The sequence below is a fragment of the Brachyistius frenatus genome, unplaced genomic scaffold (genome assembly GCF_029030835.1).
Source record: "Brachyistius frenatus isolate BFR_SWC_R1_liver_20210118 unplaced genomic scaffold, ASM2903083v1 Contig_135, whole genome shotgun sequence".
Classification (NCBI taxonomy): domain Eukaryota; kingdom Metazoa; phylum Chordata; class Actinopteri; family Embiotocidae; genus Brachyistius; species Brachyistius frenatus.
In genome coordinates, this window is record NW_027210734.1 from 810,617 (window position 1) to 830,000 (window position 19,384).

Here is a 19,384-nt window from a genome sequence, read left to right on the forward strand (position 1 = left end):
CACCCACCCCCTCACCCACCTCACCCTCCCACATACCTGAGAGCAGTTCAACTCGACCGTGCTGCAAACAAAACACACACAAAAAAAAAGACAGCTGGACAAAGAGATGGACAGAAAGGGACAGTAAATGTACCGTCTTTCCTTTCAGATACCGAATGGAGTGAGAAGGGAGGAGAGGAGGATGAGTGTTGGGGTGGGAGGGGAGTGATGGATTGGTTCTGTGTGTGTGTGTGTGTGTGTGTGTGTGTGTGTGTGTGTGTGTGTGTGTGTGTGTGTGTGTGTGTGTGTGTGTGTGTGTGTGTGTGTGTGTGTGTGTGTGTGTGTGTGTGTGTGTGTGTGTGTCGTCTTCTTCTGCATGGCTAACTCAAGCCAGACTCTTTCTGCTCCCCGGAGGGACGGAGAGGTCTGAAGGACTAGGACGCCTGCTTTTCTCTCTCTCTGTCCTCTTTTCACTCTGATGTCACTCTGCCATCACTTCCCCTCCTCCGCGCTCTCTCTCTCTCTCTCTCTCTCTCTCTCTCTCTCTCTCTCTCTCTCTCTCTCTTTCTCTCTCCCACTTTCTGTCGCCGTCCTTGCATCACTCCTCGTGACATTACTAAATAACGGCTTCCGTCGCTTCGTCTCTTCCATCTTTCATCGCCGGCCTCTCGTTCCCTTTCTTTCTCCCTCCTCCAAACTCACTCAGTCTTTTTCTTCAAGTCAAAAATAAATCGCGTGACGTTTCAGCGGCACGACAGCCAAGAAGTTCAACAGTCGGTGAAGAGCACTTTATTCACTGCAGCATCAAAGCAGATCAGAATCTCCTCATTTCTAATGGTTCATACTTTATTCAACTTAGTCATGAGATTTATTTCTTGTGCAAAATCACACATGTCCTCACAATGACAAGTCCAAAACCCAAAAGTCATCACAGTTGCTGACCACAGAAGTCTGAGGTCAGAGGTCAGCAGTTACTTTAAACTGTAGGCCAGTTTCCTACATATGTCACTGAAGGGATTGGACATCAATGTTTTCATTTTGTCCCGTTTTTAACTTCATTTATTTATATATTTTAGTATTTTCTAATTTCCTCTCAGTGTTTCAGCCTCAGTCCTCCGGGTAGTCCTCTCTCTGCGTCTCTCCTGTGCCTCGCTGGTGAGTTCTCACGGTTTCCTAACGGGGTCAGACGATGCCCCACCTGGTGTAATGGGATCCCGGTAAAATGAAAATACACCGTCTCCCTCTGTATGTTCTCAGCACTCCGGTCGCAGGAGCCATTTCCTGACAATACTGTGAGGAGGTTGGAGGTGCTGGAGGGAAGACGGGGAGTCAAACAGAGAGAGAAAAAGAAGGAGGAGGAAGGTTCCCTTATTGGAGCTGTTTATACAAGCTCACACACACACACACACACACACACACACACACACACACACACACACACACACACACACACACACACACACACACACACACACACACACACACACACACAACAACAAACACAAACACCACCTCCTCCTCGCTCACCTCACTGTAGTTTGATAAAAATGTGTAAAAGGAGATGCAGATGAAGACGTCATAAAAAAAAAATCTGCTTGTTTAAAACCAATCCAGCGACTAATCGGCGATGCAGACATGGTTGCCGCCGGTTCGAAGGGACACGAAGGGGGTTCTGGAGAAAAGTGAGATCTGACATGTTTAAGCAGAAACAGATGAGAGTCGGACGGAGAGAAAGGAGGGGCGGATAGGAGAGGGAGATACGCGTTAACAGGCCATTACAGCAGCTTCTGTGCGGATACGTCCGGTGACCAGAGGAAGCACACGGAGATGAAGGCCGTTTGTTGTGGTCTCGTCAGAGCGAGACAGAAAGTGATGGGACGAGGAGGAAAAAGAAGAAAATAAATCTGGCATCTCCGACAAAAACTGACGTTACTCTTGACGTGTGAATGAGCTGTTTGAATAATGAGTGAAGACTCCAGCTTCAATCAATGTTTACTTTAAACTGCAAAGTGAAAAACTTCTCATCAAAGCTTCCAATATTTAGACTCGAGATTATCTGCCAATCACATTTCAGATTTCACTCTGAGAAATTTAAAACCGTCACCGTGTGAAACTCAGTGGCGGCTCAGAGGGTCGGACGCTGACCGTAACTGAACGTACATGTCGCAGAATAATGAGAGCAGAACCACCGAGATACAGACAAAATGGTCGTTTTCAGTCAAACATAAATCGAGGCTTCAAAAGTCTGAGACCACTTTTATTCTGCATTCATTTTGAAACAACAAACAATTCATAATAAACTTTGTCTGAACAAAATGTTAATCAATTTCTGGATATATTTGTTATGGCCCCCCTTTTGCTTTAATGACAGCGTGCAAAGGAGTTGATGTAGTCAATGCCACAAATGGGCTTAAATTTGATTGCTGACTCAGAAAATTACAATATTAGAGCAGACAGTGAAAATGTCAGAACTAAATGCTCAAACTTTTCTAACTATTTGCAGGTTAATCGCTGTAAACCGACCCATTCACATCGGGGAGACGCACGACGTGCCTCATCGTCATGGTTTCAGTTCAAATAAGTGATTTGATGTCAGTCAACGCGGGAAAAGGACGGAGGAGAATGAAGGTTGAGAGGAATAATGCATCTCTGTGTTGTGTTGAGTTACAGATGACCTCCGTGGATAACTCGGTAACGTCAGCGTCGCGGTCCGGAGGTCTGCAGCTCGCCACACAACTCCACCTTTCATACGATTATTAGGTATGACGCTAATTTAGTTTCATTGTACTTTGGGTGGTTTGTCTCATTTTTAATGATTTTTTATTACTTCTTAGTATTGTTTTTAGAACTGGGTTGCCACCAGGGCTGAACAAACAAGTCATAACATCGCAGAGACTGTAGAGAAAGAATTTCATTGCAAAGTGCAACTTATGAGTTTGAAGTCTTTGAATTAAATTGAACTAAACAATATGTATTGGAGAGTCCAAGACACTTTTAATGATTTTTTTATTACTTCTTACTATTGTTTTCTGTCCTCCGTGCATCACTCTTAAAAACTTTTCTTACAAGTAGTTGATTTTTTTCTTTACTTTGCGTTTAATTGGCCCTACTTCCATTTTCCTTTCTTCTTTCACATCTTCTACTCATTTTTTTTCCTCCTTCCTCCTATTTCTTCATTTTATTTTGTTCTCAGTTGTGCACCTCCGTTGTTTCTGTCTCCCTCTGGCTTTTCGTAACTCCACTTCACATCTTTTACTTTCTTCGATTTTGTTTTTACTTCACTTCATGGTTTCCCCTCCTGCGGGGGAGCCTCCCATAATTCCCTTCTGCCTCTCTCTATAAGCCGCAGCCCACTCCCTCCTTCATCATCATCCCCTTCTCCCTGTAAACACTTCAGCTGCCCGAGGACACACACACAAGGAAACTGCACACGGTACCCAGTTAACGGACTCGCACACACTCCAGGCCCATTTTCACATTTCTCACACACTCTCCTGACTCTGTGAGTGTGTTATGGTCTTCCAAAGCTCCCGTCCCGCCGCAGATAATGAAGCCAGAGAGCAGCCGCGCTGTAATCCCTAAAAGGAGTGGAAAGAAGGGAGGAAGAGGCCGCGTCTATCTATTCATCTCATTTTGTCCCTCAGACTTTTTCTGGTTTCCGTCTTTCACATTTGCCTCAAGTTGAAGGAAACCAGAAGCTGGCAAATCGAGAAAATCCGCAACTCGTGTTTGTTTGAGCTTTTCAGGCACGTTAAAGGACGTTGTTTTGTTTTTTTACTACTGGGAGTCGAGAGTGAAAGTTCCAGTCTGACTGTGAGTCGGAGAGGAAATTGAACCTCTCACGCTGATGCTGCATTCAAAGAAGCACTCATCAGGTCATTTCCTCGAGCTGAGCGATTTGAGGGGAATGTCAGCCAGAGTGCGTTTTGGCTGAGAAAAGCCAGCCGCTGCTGAATTATTCGCAGTCGGTGCCCATCAATGGCTCGAACGTGCGACTGTCATTTGCATTGAGCTCCTTTCAGCCACAAGATCGACAGGTGTCCTCGCATTCACACTCACCTATTATCACTTCCTCTCTGGTTTGATGCAGTTTCAAAGACAAAAACGTAATTTACGGTAACTGAAGGGCGCCATTTAGTGGAGAAAGCAGGCAGAGCAATTTGGAGAAGGAACTTTGAATTGCCGCCTCCATCCAGCTACCAGCCAGCTGCCTTCCACTTTCCAAACCCTCCCATGTATTCAATTGCAAGAAGGTAACATAAGAAGCCAAAAACTGTATGATGACCCGCAGAACTGACCCGAAAGCTAAGACCAGATCTAAAACTGTATAAACCTGAGCCACACCGAGGAGACTGATAATAAATATTCCCGGTATAAAGACAGACTCACCCGATCGCCTCACAACGTAATATATCGACGTTCCAGCTTGAAGAGTCCACGTGAAGTCATTCCTTATTGGATTTCGGCACAAAATCATTATATTCTCCAAGTTTCTGTTATGTTATTAATGGCATGTAATTTACATAACATTATTATAACACTATCCCTTCAATTTGTTTCTTAACAGGTTTAAACACATTTTTTAACTGATTATTTTTGTTCCAATATTTCAACTGGGGGATTTTCATGCTGAAAGATTCAAACAGGAGTCACCTCTCACCATCTACTGCAGTTTAAACAGGCAGTTTGAGCCGACCACAGCACATCTGACGAGACGGGGACTTGAACCCGAACCGCCGGCTGTGTCAGTGCTTTTGGTCTGAGAGTGTGAAGCTCTCTTTCTTGTCCCGAAACATTAAGATTCTGTGAGGCAAACTAAAACAGATTTTAAAATATATATCACACGCTGCGATGAGATCAGAGCCGCCTTCAAAGTGCAAAGCAGGAGCTGAGGAAGGCAGAGAGGGAGGATGATGACGTTCGATGAAGATGTGCAACACTTTCTCTACCTCTCACACACACACACACACACACACACACACACACACACACACACACACACACACACACACACACACACACACACACACACACACACACACACACACACACACACACACACACAAACTTTGGTGAGGAAGCAGTGGCAGGTTTCTACTAAAAAAAACTGAACTCTACCGCCCCCTAGTGGCCGCCGTGAGGTCAGAAAATCCTCTCAATGATTTGACCCTTTTCATCTCAGCTGACAGAAAATGTGAAAGAACATTACAGATTTCTACAAAAGACAGTTCAGTTATGGATTTGAGTGAACTTGTGTAATAAAACATGAGAAAGCTGCGCGGAATCAAGAAAATACACAAAATACATCAACAGAAATACAAAATCAATTCAAATGTGAGGCTAAAATTAGGTATTAAATATAATTTATCTGGACTTTACCCTCAGCAACGTTTCAGTGAAGACAAACGATCAGATCAAATTACTTTACATGTAATCAAACTATGTTATTGTTTTATTTTGGAAAATTTTCTGCTGCTTTTTGTATATGAATAGAAAAAAAAATGTATGACCTCAGACGTGGATATTTTTATTTTGAGTGACTAACTCTCAATATTTGTAATTTTTTTTAGACATCTGTGTCAGTTTTCTTGTATTTTAGGCTCCTGATTGGATTTATACTTCGATGAATTGACAAATTATGAGTCCGATTTATGGTTATGTTTTTGGTCAGAAAAACGGTAATATAGAGTTTAAAGGATAATATACAAAGGCAAAAACTAATGTGTATGAAGGCAGCAGAGATGATCAAAATAAAGCTGAAATTCAGTTTCTAGTCTCACATTTTCTTGAACTCATGCAAAACACGTGAATTTATTCTGAGAGGAATGTAACTTTTTCACCATCATACTGCTTTTATTTTGAAAAATATGGAGTGGTACTGTTTTTATTTATATCTTCTATCAACTGAATTCTGTAGTTAGGCTTGATGATATGCTGGTGTAGGTTTTATATTGTGTGATTATTTCGTTTTTTACATTTATTTTTCTTTAGTTCTATCTTTTTCTAATGTGCCTCTGTTGGATTTCTTTAACATGTGACAAGTGAGCACTCCAACAGATCTGTTTGTTTTGAGCTTCACAAAATAACTTTTATGACCATTATTTCATTCAAAACTGAAACACACACACACACACACACACACACACACACACACACACACACACACACACACACACACACACACACACACACACACACACAGTGGTGTTTTGTAACTTCACCCACATTCTTCTCCTGACTTCATGCCAGCTCCACTGCGCTCAGAGATTCATGAGCTGGCCTAAAAATACTGTATAAGGCCCACTCTTTAACAAAGCATACATTTTAAATCCCACGCTTTAAGGGTATTAATGATTTATGGAGAAAATGTGAAGAACTATATCAAGTCTTAAAAAGTACTCGCAGGAAAGAAAACACTTGAACCATCTGAGTCCGATCCATCTTCATGACATTATTACTATTATTCTACATGCTTTCTTAATTCTAACAGGTTGTTTTGCTTACAATTATCAGTAATAATGGTGAGATAGACGGGAAAAAGAGGGAGAGGGGACATAATGAAGGATGAATGAGGTACAAAAAAAGGGGGAGAAAGGAAGGAAAAAACATTTTTATAATTTTTTTCATGATGTTAACAAAGAAACTCGTTACTGTAATGTGCATCAGTCTCATCTGGTTGATATCTGAAAGTCAGCATCCAAATTTCAATGATTATTTGGTCATTTTCAAGATATCTAAAATAGATTTTAAGTTAAAAGAGGTCTGGTCACTTCCTAAAATCAATCAATCAAGATTTAATCTGTTTAATTCTCACTTCTTTTTGGACCACAGACAGCTGGGAGGAATATGAAGTGATGGAGGGAGGAAGAAAGTGACAAAATGAGACGAGGAAAGACAAATAAACAAATTAGCAATTTAAAAAAAAAAAAAAAGGGCAGCAGAGGCAGAGCTGACATGGTGAAACGAGAAAAGAGAGAGGAGAAGGGGAATAAAGAAAACAAGGCTGCACGGCTTTTCATTTTTCCGGGTACAGCGCCAACTTTCTAGAGAGTTGTAGAGTAAAAACTCCCCCCGAGGCTCCGGTGCTCTACTACTTCCTGATAAAAAGCTTTGAGCTGAGCTGTTTACTCTCAAGTATAGAATAAAACAAATAAAAAATACTACGAGTGCAAAAGACGCATGTTTCACATGTGACCATATACACGTGATTATGCACACGTGAAACATGCGGTTTTATAGAATAATAAATGTAGATACAAATACACGACTGTTACACACCTGTGTGTCTTTTTCTAAGATGTCTGACCGGCTTCACGTGTGTTTATGCACCTCAGAGATACGACCATCACTAGACAGCGAGTTACCAGGACTCAAAATCAGAAGTCTGTAACACTAAAAAAGACATGAAGATATCTCAAAGCATCCACCCGACCTCCTCGCCATGACCTCAGCGCAAGAACACACTTCATGCTGTGTAAACAGCTCCATGCAGTTACTTCCAGATCTACATTTGACCCGACTCAGAGCTGAAAGTCTTGTGGCCGGATTACCAGCCTGACAGACATAAAGACATAAAGACATAAAGAAGTCCTCTCTCCAGTTCACCCTGCAGCTGGACAGAGAGAGGGACTACACAGGAGGAGAGATGCACTTTAAATCATTTGCATGTGAAATAGACTGGCACATAGATCAAAAAGTAGAGCTGGAGGGAGGTGGACACACACACACACACACACACACACACACACACACACACACACACACACACACACACACACACACACACACACAGTGTGTGTGTGTGTGTGTGTGTGGGGGGACAGCAGCAGCTCTGTGTGAGCAGACAAAACATGTGAGGCTGATTACAGAATATTTACTGCTGAGTCTGTCTAGACAGAAAGAGAGACAGAGAGAGGTGTAATGGAGACAGAGAAGGAAGGAAGGAAGGAAGGAAGGAAGGAAGGAAGGAAGGATTGAGAAAAGAGGAAAGATAGGAGGAAAAAAACTGAAGCCCACAGTAAAGAGGGACAAAAAGGGAGGAATAAAGGAAGGTCAAAGCAAATATATAACAAGGACAGGAAAGTAACATGTAAAAGCAAAACCTAAGAAATTAAGTATCTGTAGGAGTAGTAGCAACAAATCAAGAGAAGAAGAAGAAGAAGAAGATCAAAGCAAAACTGGATTCTCAGCAGACACTTTTTCACTTTACAACGTGAAGCAGCGCTCTGAGGTACCAGATACAAACATCACAGCCGACTACAGAGGCAATAAACAAGCTGATGCGGCAGACAGGAAACAAGATAAGATAAAATACTTAAGAGCTTAAGAGCCTGAGAAGAGCGAATAGTGGACTTCATCAGTGACCAGGTAGTCCAATAAATGTTGCTGTTGCAAATATTCAAGTCTTCTAACCTTAAAATGATCTTCTGTTTGGTTCGGTTCACGCACGACAACAACAGGGAAAAGATCTGAGTTTGGAGTCACATAGAGGATCTTTATCGTCATGGTTACAATTATAAGTAACTGGTTATGGTTAAAATAAATGCTGACTTTTGAAGTGAAAGCGAAAATTCGACAGCCGTCTCCGGGGATGTAAAGGCCGATGTTTGGTTGACTCCTCCGTCCACCCCGACCTCCTCCCTAAATGGCCTGCCTGGATCTTATTACTGCATCACCTGACTTCCTCCTTTACAAAATAATTACTACGGCCAACAGGGGGCGCTGTCACGATGACATGGAACTGGGTCGTTCTCAGTTACTCCCATGAACAAATAACCTACGAGCTCATTTTTATGACGTATCCCCAAAAAATGCTGCTTTATTATAACAAAAAATAACCGATTTTTTTTACGTGACTTTCAGCTCATCAGCTATCGCACTTTTTATGCGCGACCGCTGCGTGTAAACATTTTGTTTTACTACAACGTTAAACAACGCTGCAGCTTTTCAATATTAAACCTTGAATGACCTTCAGTGGACGAGCTGGAGGGAAAACTGCACCGTCAGACGGAGAATATAAAATACAGACAAGTGTGTCATTGTCAGCCGGGAGGGTAGTAATCGTCACACACACACACACACACACACACACACACACACACACACACACACACACACACACACACACACACACACACACACACACACACACACACACACACACACACACACACACACACACACACACACACACACAGGAGGTAACTTCTAGATAGCCAGCATTCCCCAAACCCGTTCCGTGAGCCATAATTACGAATTACGCGCGCGCGCACACACACACACACACACACACACACACACACACACACACACACACACACACACACACACACACACACACACACACACACACACACACACACACACACACACACACACACACACACACACACACACACACACACACACACACTGTTTTGACATTTAAAGCAGGAAGTGAATGTGTGAATGCCATTACAAATAAACAGTAACCACATGACACACACACACACACACACACACACACACACACACACACACACATTTTTCGCACACTGATGGCTACCTCATAAACACACACACACACACACACACAAGCTAATAGAGAGGCTGATGAGTGATGCACTCCTTCGCAGAGGGCATCATACCACAGTAACACTCTTTCATTTCATCCACCCACTCACCGCTTCATCTCCCTTCTCCTCTTTCTTTCTTAAAGCGTTCATCCTGCCTACCTGACTTCTTTTTTATCTTTTCATGCTTTTCTTTTTACTCATATTTCTAAACCCCCTCTTCATGCATCCACACGTTGTTTTTTTTTTTCGTAGCGTTTTCGTTTCTTTGACTTCTTTTCTTGTATTTTGTGTTTGCAGTTAAAGTAAACACCTGCCAAAGCACAACCTAAAGTCAATTCAATCATGACGTCATTAAATCTTAAATCCATTTGTCTTAGTTGTTCTTAAACAAAAAAGTAAAAATGAGAAGCTGTGGGTTTTCAGAAGGCTGAGAAACAATCAGACAGGCTGTTTCCAGTCTTTATGCTAATCTAAGATAAGAAACTAATGATATAGTTGTGTTAAACTACGTGTTCTTTAAGCACATAATTCATTCCTCAGAAATGTGCGCCCTCTAGTGGCGTCCTCCAGTAACACACAGAGGCAAGTGTGTGAGATGCAAACGGTTGTCAATTCGAACACGTGATTTAAAACCAATCTATCTCTGGCCTTCATGTTGCTGGAGCCATGATTAACACAGATATGAAAGTGGTGTCAATATTCTCATTTAACTCTGAGCAACAACGCAAACAACATCATTAAACAATTTCACAATTAGAAGTTCCCACATGTGTCCTCTCTCTTTTAAATCTCACTGCACCTCTGTCGTCCTCTCTTTGTCCTTCTGCACCTCCCACTGTCCTTCTTTGTTCCACTAATTCACTATTTGTTCTGTCCTTCTTCCCTTCATCTCTTCCCCGTCCTCCGTCTCTCTCCCCGTCTGACGATCGCTAACTGGTTTCTGTCATCGCTCGACAATCTGCGGGACGAGGCGGAGAGGAGGGAAGACAGGCAGCCGAAACACGACACAGCCGACGAGAGAAAAAAACCCACCAAGGATAGAGAGCCGTGACAGAGAGCGACGGTTCGACGACGCCATCGCAGGGTATCCACGGACAGATGTTGGACATGCACCACATGTACAGTACAACTGAATTAATAAGACACAAATGAGACAGAAAAGTATGAATAAAACAGTTTTACTGCAGCTTTCACTTCTGTTAATGCACCGCGCAGCCATCTTGGGTTTTTAAGTCGGGGTTGGTAAAGTTCTTTCGACTTTGCGAAATTGGAAAACCAACACCTCGGGGGCCGCTTCTGTCCAAATTTCCAACTAGAAACTCTTAAGTTACATCTAATGAAAGTTTTAGATTTCTGAGGAAAACGAGATATAAACAAACTATTAACGTACATTTCAACGTCAGAATAAAGACTTTTAAACAGTACAATCTAAACGTAAATTCTCACCAGACGGTAATGTAATTTACATTAAAACTACAAAAGACGACCGAACAGAAGCTTTTATTTGCTGCGAGTGCGCGAGACAAACATATTGAAGTGCAGCTGCCTGAGGGTGAACGGGAGGCCGGTGGAAAACACTTTGAAATTAGCAAAATCTGCTGAATCAAGTGAAAGCCAGCTGAGGGAAACACTTTAATTAACACAGAGAGTGTTTCTCCCGCTGCCGAGCGACAGACTGAGGACGAGGCTGTCGCTATCTGGGCCAGCAGCTGCCTGCAGGCTCGGAAGGATGTCGCTTTCAGGCTCGGACCAGCTGGGAAATCACAGATCGGGAATATGAATGGGGAAGGATGCCTCACAAAAAAAAAATCGTCATCAAGGCATTTAAAGTCATATTTCACCCAAAATCTATCTTTAGATAATCAAACATTTCCCTCCTGTAGCCTTGAAACTGTGTTTATATATTCGAGTCCAAAAGAATTTACAACAGTTGAGAGTTTTTTGTCCGTAAAGGACTCTTGTAGAGGTAATAAAAACTGTTTTTTTTCTCCGTGAGGTCATATCAGGTCGTAACTACAGTTAAAAAGGGTAAAAATATGAACTCATGGATATTACAACGACATTTTTTGAAGACAATTTTTTGTATCACAAATTTTCTGAAATGTTCTGTTTTATGTAAATGAGATATTATCTCATTAAAATATTCACTAATTTGCTATTTGTGTGACAAAACAATAAAGTGGAGTAAAATAAACACCGTAATGTGTATTTTGGCTGTTTTCTTTCCACCAGTCTGAAAGAAAAGATGTTATGGAAGCAAAATAGTCCCAAAAAAAATCTAAAACAACAAAAAAAGTTGCATTGCAGGTAAAAAAAAAAAAATGTTTTTGTTCGCACAGTCTCACCTAATTAAAAGTAGAAATTTGGATACATCAATGTTTCTTGCATAAATATAATAATATGCTGACAGACTATAACGGTTTGTCAACCACAGTTCCTGCTGACAGATTGCTGGTGTTGAGTACAGATGATGTTACAAACGACACTGAACTGCTGTCATAAACAATGACAGGAGCTGATGAACATCCTCAGAGGGAAAAAAAAAAAAATCCTTTCCTCAGCATAGTTATAATTGAACAAATATGATTTCTGGCTTTATTGCCTTCAAAAATAATAGAAGAGTCATTAAATGACTCATTTTTGAAGCAGGATTATTATTTTAAGATCAGAGAATGAATGAAACTGTCCTTCCACACCTTCTCTCTTCTCTTGTCGGTGTCGTCTGTGGTGAAACTCTTTCTTCCCATCTGCTTTGAGTTTCATGGCTGAATAAACTTTCATGTTTGTGTCAAAACCAACTCAGTGGATAAATCACGCCCGAGTCAGCGCTAATTGGAGGTTGTGTGTGATTGTACGTGCTTGAGTATAAAGTCCCGGGAGGTGCAGCGGTACTCCCCCTGCTGCTACATGACAAGAGGGGGAGTTAATGAGGGAGAGGAGACGAGAGACTGGGAGAGAAAGCCTGACGGTGAGTCTGATACGCTGCTGCAAATATCTCTCCTTCAAAAAACTACTTTCAGTAGCTTCTATTTCAGCGTTCGGTCCAATCAGAGGAATAAAAGGTGACTCGGTGATGCCACAATAATCTGCCAACAGTCTAAATGTCAGGCCTGTTTCCTTCTTCTCCATCGCCTCCAGCTCCAGATCCTAAAGGCTGAGCTTGTGTGTGTGTGTGGACGAGGCGATCAGACTTCCTTTATTCAGTCTACGAGGGCTTCACTGCGGAAATGACACGGCAATTTGTTTGTAGGATGTCGATTATATGATTTACAGGTGACTTTAAGGGCTTTACAGTAGAGAAAAGCAGCTTAACCAGCCAAGCACAGCCTGGTAATCAAGCTTTCATTAAATCAGAATGTGAAATATGGGAATTCACAATTCACATTTTCTGTCATAAGTGTGATCGTTTTGTATGTCAGCATAAACGGAACAATTTGCCTTCAAATATTCAGTAAAAACAAAACAAAAATCTTTAGTTTGTAAACAACAACAGGAACTCAACAGATTCAGATTCTGAAATTATTTTTTTTTTTAAATACAGCCGCTTACAGCAACGGACCGCTCGGATATCCAGATGTTTAGTTCGAGTCGCAACAACAACACGTGGAACCAAGTTTGACCTCAGAATGAGAATCACTTCATTCGTCCACATTTTGGGGTCAAACTCGGCCTCACAAAAAGCCTGACCGTTCAAAGTCCCGTGAGAACAAGATGCTCCTTCAAGAGTTTCCGTCGCTCCAACAACACAGATTTCAGACGTCACGGACAAATGAGCTCATTTAAAAGTTTAGAAAAGTCAGCCTGAGACGGCTCACTGGGCGCCAATCCAGTCAGACGCACAAAAGATCCAACAGAGACACAGATGGAGAGCTGATGAGTCAAGCTCCTCTTCTTTTTTCTTTTTTCCTCTTTGAAATCTTCCAGGAAATTTCCTTCAGGGCAACAAACATTTCTAGTTACATTATAAACTGTGTCTGTCTGAGAGTCCCGTCTGGTCCCGCCATGCGAGCCGGGTTACGGAGCAGACCGTCCTGCAGCTCCGGGCAGGCCGGCATTAACAGACACCGGCTTGTTTTATGTGACCGTCACAAACCAGAAACCCTCAGAAGATAACTCGGTTTCCCTCATCAAAAAGGACAAACGCATAACTCATACTTATTCAATAACTCTTGAACTTCAGAAAGAGAGAGCTGAAGTGAAACCTTCAAAGTCCGGTTCACAATTACAACAATGCTAGAAACTAAAAATGAACTCATATTGCAGTTTGTTCCATATTTATGGTTTCAGTGGCCTTTAACCAAACAACAGCTACAATAAGCCAGTGTCCCGTTGTCTCCTCTTCGTACAGCCTGGAGCCATGAAGCGCTTCTGTCAGCATCTTTTTTTAGGACTTGGCAGAGGATCAAATTGGAGATCAGCATTTTTCACATTATTGTTGGTGCAACTAAACGCACAGTAACTTTTTGCTGAGCGTTATTGATTTCAACCGGTGACCTTAAAGGAGAATTTTTAAGAAAAGTATCAACAGCTAGCAAACAGGTGACCTTTGAAAACAATGAGGTTACGATGGAATAAACAATTCTAACAGATAAAGAATACTTTTATAAATCTTAACAAATGTATGAAAAATACAAAAGAAAACAACATCTTAGTTTCTCTGATTTCAGAAGGTCAAGAGTTCAGTCAGAAATTTGATGAGATTATCAGTCCTCTGCTGCCATTAAAATTGAATTACCAGGCTGGAACTGATTCTGTGCATCTGACCACGACCTCCACAGACACCAGCCACACGAGGACATTCAGTATTCAGCCACTTCGTCAATGGAAAACCGCTAAATAACAGGAGCGACACATGTTTGATAGTAAAATGATTCAAACCATTTGTGTGTTTGTGTGTTTGTGGCGTGGGTAATGTGTCCGGGTAGATTTGTTAGTTTGAACACAAGTCGTTTTCGACATCCTTTGAGCTCATTTGTCAGGAGTGAGTCAAGCAGCGACATATGAAAGACGTGTGTTTATCTTGGCTGAGCACGCTGCAGTATAACAAGTCCCACCGGGTCGTCCCAGGTAATTCGATCAATGACCGAAGTGTCTTATTGCTTCACAAAGTTTATCTGAAGAAAGCGGAGAAACACCCAAATACATCTTTAATTTATGTCCAGTTTTGTCTTTGACAATTGAGCTCAACAAACATTTCCTGAGTCTCTCGCTGCTGCGTAGCGGACCAGCGTCTTCATATCTCCGTCAGTGTTTATCTACACACACACACACAACAGCATAAAAGCTTCCTCCTCCTCTTCCTCTTTATCCAAATATCTGACGATATCTGATCTGCGGTGGCTCAAACATATCTGGGAGAATAAACTCACTGAACAGCAACAGAGTCTCAAACTGAGTTTGTGGAAGACTTTGGTGCAATCGGGGGGTTAAAGTGGGACAACTTGACATTTTACAATAAAATGATGCAAATTCACACAATTCTTCACCACAATTGTGACCAAATCGGAATAAAATATTTCTCAATATTACATATAATATCAATATTTTATGCCAAATGTAACATAAACCTTACTCGTAACAAGACAAATACATCAGTTTGATATTAATGTTGAGCCACACAAAGACAAACGAGACCTTCATCTTCATCACGCCTTCATCTTCATCTTCATCACACCTTAATGTGGCCACATTCTGACGTCACATTTACAGTCACAGTTTACTGTTTAAAAAAAAAAAAGAATACTCCTCTGACTTTGCTCTGCAGGTTTACATCCACACACACATCCACACACACACACACACACACACACACACACACACACACACACACACACACACACACACACACACACACACACACACACACACACACACACACACACACACACACAAACACTCTACCTTTAAAGAGATGCACTCGGAAAGAGGAGTCTGTCTTCTCATCTTCATCATCCCCCGTCTTCCCCTGCGCTGGTGATCGCCTCTTTTTCCAACGCATTTTATCTACCACTCAATCTATCTACCACTCAATCTATCTATCTATCTATCTATCTATCTATCTATCTATCTATCTATCTATCTATCTATCTATCTATCTATCTATCTATCTATCTATCTATCTATCTATCTATCTATCTATCTATCTATCTATCTATCTATCTATCTATCTATCTATCTATCGTCTACTCAGTTACTTTGATGAAACACTGTCCTCCCGTCTGTCCATCCGTCTCTCTGTCCACTTGTCCGTCCTCTCCCGTCCCTCCCCTGCTCTCCTCCCTCACCCCTCTTCATCACACTTACCTCACTGCCCCTCTCTCTCTCTCCCTCTCTCTGCCTCATATGGTCTCTCTCCAGCAAAAGAATCAGCAGTGACAGTTCACATGATAATCCCATTCCATGCTTTGTGTGTGTGTGTGTGTGTGTGTGTGTGTGTGTGTGTGTGTGTGTGTGTGTGTGTGTGTGTGTGTGTGTGTGTGTGTGTGTGTGTGTGTGTGTGTGTGTGTGTGTGTGTGTGTGTGTGTTTTTATCTTTTGAAACAGCCGCACACACACGGCGTACTTTCAAATGTCACGTCCATGTTTGAGTGTTACATCCGTGAGTAGTTTGTCCAGCTTTATTCTGCTGTAGTGTAAATAAATGTGTGTGTGTGTGTGTGTGTGTGTGTGTGTGTGTGTGTGTGTGTGTGTGTGTGTGTGTGTGTGTGTGTGTGTGTGTGTGTGTGTGTGTGTGTGTGTGTGTGTGTGTGTGTGTGTGTGTGTGTGTGTCTTTCTCTTGCTCCCAAAGCTGCAGCTAGTTCTGCTGCGTCAGCCCACACACACACACACACACACACACACACACACACACACACACACACACACACACACAGACACACCTACATGTATCGCTGACTCCTCAAATAGCTCAAACATGATAGATTTTTGTGTTGCGTACGTAAAGTCGAGAGTTTGTCCCACTTTATTGTGACTTCATGAGTTCTGATTAAACGTGTGTTTATGTAACGTCTTTTTGATTTGCCACCTCATTTTCTTTGTTTAGTTTGATTAGTAATTAGAAAAACAGACCATCAATCAAACCATAAAGATCATTACATCATCGCACCACTTGGGTCTTATTTTGGCAGGTTTGACCCTCGTCACTCATGACACCATTTCAACTCCTCCATATTTACTGGCGTTGCTCCGATTGTTCATATCCCTCCTCGCTGGAACTATATTTCCAAACAAAATGCTTTATTTCGACATCACCGGTCGCTGGTTCGGTCCTTCAGAACGGCCGGCAGACCTTTATGAAAACAGGGTTTCCAGACTTGATCGCAGCAAAGACTGAAGCCATCAGACCAAACTTCAAATAAAACTGAAATTTGATATCCTGTATAACTGTGAAGCCGTGCGGCGTGTTCTTACAATCCCAGATGTGATTTCCTGTGGGTGCGGTTCCTAATTTATAAATATCTCCAGAAGTTTCTCTTGTCATCACGGTTAAATTGGGAAATTAAAGCCCGATAGGTTGCAAATTTACCGTGTTTGTACAGATCTGACGAATGCGAATATTCGAAGAAAAAAAAAAGTGCAGAGCGAATTTCGAATAGTAGAGTTTTCCTTGACCTCCCCATCCCTCGTATTTAGGGCAGCGACTTTAAACAAACCAGCAGCCTTCATAGAGCGATGCATGTGTATTTTGGACAATTTGGTTTTGAAATTAGGAGTCCGGATCATGAGAACCAGAAAGTGCTTCACGCGGTGCTCGGAGATGAAAAGGTTTTAAAAGTGCATCACGACGTGAGAACGAGTGCAGCAGCTTCAGACGCTGCTCAGAGTGAAGCGTTGGGCAGAACGTCTGCAGCGTCACAGAACAACGACCCGACCGAGCCGAGCCGAGCCGAGCCGGGGCAGAGAGCCGACTTCACACAGGACATAATGACCACAGAGGACAGGTAGAGGGCACACACACACACACACCAGCACACACACACACACACACACACACACACACACACACACACACACACACACACACACACACACACACACACACACACACACACACACACACACACACACACACACACACACACACACACACACACACACACACACACACACACACACACACACACACACACACACACACACACACACACACACACACACACACACACACACGCAGAAATGCTGCACGAGTGACGGAAGAAGAGTCTGAGCTCATAAAACACAGTTTCAAAGCAAAATCTTGTAAATAATAATAATAATATTAATAATGTGTAGAAAATGCTGCAGGCGGATGTGTGAGTCCCCGTAACCATAGAAACCCCGTCTCGGTGCTGGCAAGCTTGTCAGGAGGAGACATGTGGAGCAGACAGGGCAGATGTTCTCTCTTCCTTTTTTTGTTTTGTTTTCATATAATTGACTTTATTATATAAAGTTTATGTGTTTGACTGTTTTGGACTTTTCTCTCTGGGGACGGTAGAAATCCTCATTTCAGAACTCGTAAACAAACACCTGTTTTTTACAGCGATTTAAACGTGTTTTGTTGCAGAAAAATCCTGAAAAAAAAACTTCTACAAATCTGACTGAGACTGACGTCGTTGTATATTTTTTTATAGATTGTTATTTCATTGTTTTAGCATTTTTATGCACCACGTGACGCCGCATCTAATTTAGACTATTTTTCCATTTTTATTCCATATATTTTTCAACATATTTCTACTATTTCTAAATATCGATATGAAGTGATCAAAGGAAGCACGGCCAAAGCTTCCTGTTTGCTGCAGGACGTAAACAAACAACAACAAACAACAGCTTTTACGGAGCAGAAACACAGATGCACCGTCATACTCACTAATGAAACAGAATCTGCGGAACCGTGAATCATACATGACACAAAACACCAAAACAAAAATCTGGGTGTTAACAGAGGATATAACAGGTCTGTGTGGTGTTTGCACACACACACACACACACACACACACACACACACACACACACACACACACACACACACACACACACACACACACTGTTTATTCACACCATAGTCTGTGTGGTGTTTGCACACACACACACACACACACACACACACACACACACACACACACACACACACACACACACACACACACACACACTGTTTATTCACACCATGTCCAAACTGCAGAGCATCATGGCTGCCAGGTAGTGGGCTGTTAGCAAGAGAGAGAGAGAGAGAGACACACACACACACACACACACACACACACACACACACACACACACACACACACACACACACACACACACACACAGCTCATCAGGGTGTCCAGGTCCATGTGTTCAGTGTCAGAACTGTGTGTTCTGTTGCTTCATCCCGTCTGAAGCTCCTCTCCACGACGCATAACATAATAAATACTTTGTTGACGCCGCTGAACGCAGCCCGACCTCATCTCCTCCCTCCTTCCTCCTCATCTCCTCCCTCCTTCCTCCTCACCTCCTCCCTCCTCATCTCCTCTCCTCCCTCCTCATCTTCTCCCTCCTCATCTCCTCCTTCCTCATTTCCTCATTCCTCCCTCCTCATCTCCTCCCTCCTCATTTCCTTCCCCTCCCTCCTCATCTCCTCCCTCCTTCCTCCTCATCTCCTCACTCCTCATCTCCTCCCTCTTCATTTCTTCCTTCCTCCCTCCTCATCTCCTCCTTCCTTCCTCCTCATCTCCTCCCTCCTCCCTCCTCATCTCCTCATCTCCTCCCTCCTCATCTCACATCTCCTCCTTCCTCCCTCCTCATCTCCTCCCGCCTTCCTCCTCATCTCCTCGACTCTCCGATCAGACGAACCAAAACTAAACTTCCTTATTGAGTTTAAACACCTTTATTTTG

The 19,384-nt window shown here is 42.4% G+C and overlaps 1 protein-coding gene across 2 annotated transcripts in view; it reads right to left on the reverse strand.

Annotated features, from left to right (window-relative positions):
• Nucleotides 1–19,384, reverse strand: part of nhsl2 (NHS-like 2) — a 116,363-nt gene that overhangs the window by 87,123 nt on the left and 9,856 nt on the right. The window contains exon 1 of one of the 2 annotated variants that reach the window (XM_069714831.1): nt 15,435–15,547. The exons of the other annotated variant lie outside the window; for it this stretch is intronic. Within the exon in view, the coding sequence (XP_069570932.1) occupies nt 15,435–15,531 (97 nt within the window). The 5' untranslated portion in view covers nt 15,532–15,547. Of the gene's footprint in view, nt 1–15,434; nt 15,548–19,384 lie in introns of those variants that run through there. 2 annotated transcript variants of the gene reach the window in all.